At 42.2% G+C, this 1,816-nt stretch overlaps 2 protein-coding genes across 3 annotated transcripts in view; both read left to right on the top strand.

The window, feature by feature from the left end:
- LOC106821409 (probable D-tyrosyl-tRNA(Tyr) deacylase 2) overlaps positions 1-1,393 on the top strand; it is a 5,466-nt gene extending 4,073 nt beyond the window's left edge. For both annotated transcript variants that reach the window (XM_014826193.1, XM_014826194.1), the window contains exons 4-5: positions 840-959; positions 1,161-1,393. In XM_014826193.1, the coding sequence (XP_014681679.1) occupies positions 840-959; positions 1,161-1,372 (332 nt within the window). In that variant the 3' untranslated portion in view covers positions 1,373-1,393. The remainder of the gene's footprint in view (positions 1-839; positions 960-1,160) is intronic.
- Positions 1,339-1,816, top strand: part of LOC106821408 — a 25,251-nt gene continuing 24,773 nt past the window's right edge. Inside the window, exon 1 of the mRNA XM_014826192.1 lies at positions 1,339-1,409. Coding sequence (XP_014681678.1) covers positions 1,369-1,409 — 41 coding nt within the window. The 5' untranslated portion in view covers positions 1,339-1,368. The remainder of the gene's footprint in view (positions 1,410-1,816) is intronic.

Below are 1,816 nucleotides of genomic sequence, written 5' to 3'. Positions count from 1 at the left end.
TAGGTCGTTAGAGTTAGGGTTAGGGTTAGGGTTAGGGTGCTTGTACATGATCCATATGTTTTAATATGTACAATTTCGCCTTCATGTTCTTCAAATAAATAGTTGACTCCATATCAAAAGAATCGTTATAATTTATTCATTACAGAGGCCTACTTTTAACCCACCTCGAACAAGGGGGTGGTAGGGGAGATAGGACGAAATGGCGGAATGGGAAACTGGCGAAACGGGAAACTGGCGAAATGGGAAACTGGCGAAGTGGGAAATGGCGAAACGGAAAATGGCGAAGTGGGAATTTTTAATGGCGAAATGGGAATAAACCCCTAGAACTGATCGATCAAACGTCATGTGAACTCTCTCTTCAAAATCGACCCGTGTCGTTTTTGATCCGGGTCAGTCTCGGATCGTTTTCGACCCTACGTTTTCGCTCCATGTGAACGCGGCTACTATCTCTTCGAATAATTTTATAGCTTGTAGTATATACTACATTCGTGTTCCTTTCTATTATGTACATCGTTTTGTGTTTATGAAAGCCATTATTTAGAAAAGATCGCCATGCAGTTTTTACATTTCCTGCCATAAATGTGAGGGTGCTGTAGTCGATTGCTCTGGCCTCATCTGTTAAGAACAAGGCGATTGGCGGATTGGCATTCTAGTCTAACTATTATATTATTTTTATGGTCATAACACACCCTGATATGGTCAGAAATATGGCTTCAGTTGTAACACACTTCCAATGGTTCTGAGGTCAACTGCCAGGCTTCAGTCTTAACCCATTACGGCATCGTCAGCAACATAGCTTCAATAGTGATCAGCCCAGGGTTGGTTGGTATGGCTTGCAGTGTCATCTCTCCTGGCGGTGCGGCTATGTGAGCCAGAGTCTGGAAAGCTTGTCTCTGTGATGGATCTACCTGGCAGCATCCTGATCGTTCCTCAGGCATGTCTTGGTGGGAAAATGAAAGGTAAGTCAATGAAATGGAAGCGAGTTGTGATGACAGTCTGTCAGATTTATTTAAGGTGAAGTGTGTTGAGCAAAATTTGATATAGTAAAATTTCATTGCTCAATTTTGTGATGTATTTAGACATGTTTGATTATGTCCTGCATTTTCAGTGGTTTTTATGTCAAGTTGTGGCTTTTACGGCCATTCTTCCATGTATACCAGGTAAAGCCATTCAGTACCACGACAACCTGGACAAGACTGAGGGACGGCAGCTGTACGACATTTTTGTCAGCGAATGTACCCGTATGTTCAGCAGCTCCGTAGTCAATCATGAAGCCAGTACGACGTGTGTGAGGGCTGGTACGTACGGAAACAGACAGGTACTCAGCATCAACACCAATGGACCTTACACACACATCTTCGATTTCTCATGACAAGTCAATCGGCATCTGGAGTAGCTCGACAGATAGGGTAGATGCATTTTTAGCTTGCGTTGACATCGTCAAGATGAGCTATTACCATGGGGTGTCGTCCGTCGTACGTCCGTCCGTCAACATTTGGCTACGGTCAACGATAACTCAAGAACCGTTTGACCCACATGTTTCAAATTGCATATAGTTGTTACTATACATAGTATACTATACATACTATATATAGTTGTAGTTAGTTGTATACTCCTATGGGAGAGGTTTGAACGTCTTATTTTGGAGCACGCCAGTCGATCTAATTTCGAGCCACGTCCACTTTTTAGTAAAAAATGGAAATGGCCATAAGTCAATTCAGCTTCAACGGATTTTGCTCATTTCTAGTATGTGAATGAATAAGGACTGGCCCCAAAACATATCACACGGGTTTTGATTTTTTGATTTTTATTATGC

This window comes from Priapulus caudatus, unplaced genomic scaffold (genome assembly GCF_000485595.1).
Source record: "Priapulus caudatus unplaced genomic scaffold, Priapulus_caudatus-5.0.1 Scaffold71, whole genome shotgun sequence".
Taxonomy (NCBI): domain Eukaryota; kingdom Metazoa; phylum Priapulida; class Priapulimorpha; order Priapulimorphida; family Priapulidae; genus Priapulus; species Priapulus caudatus.
Note: the sequence above shows the minus strand (reverse complement) of the source record. Positions and strands in the feature narration are given on the sequence as shown.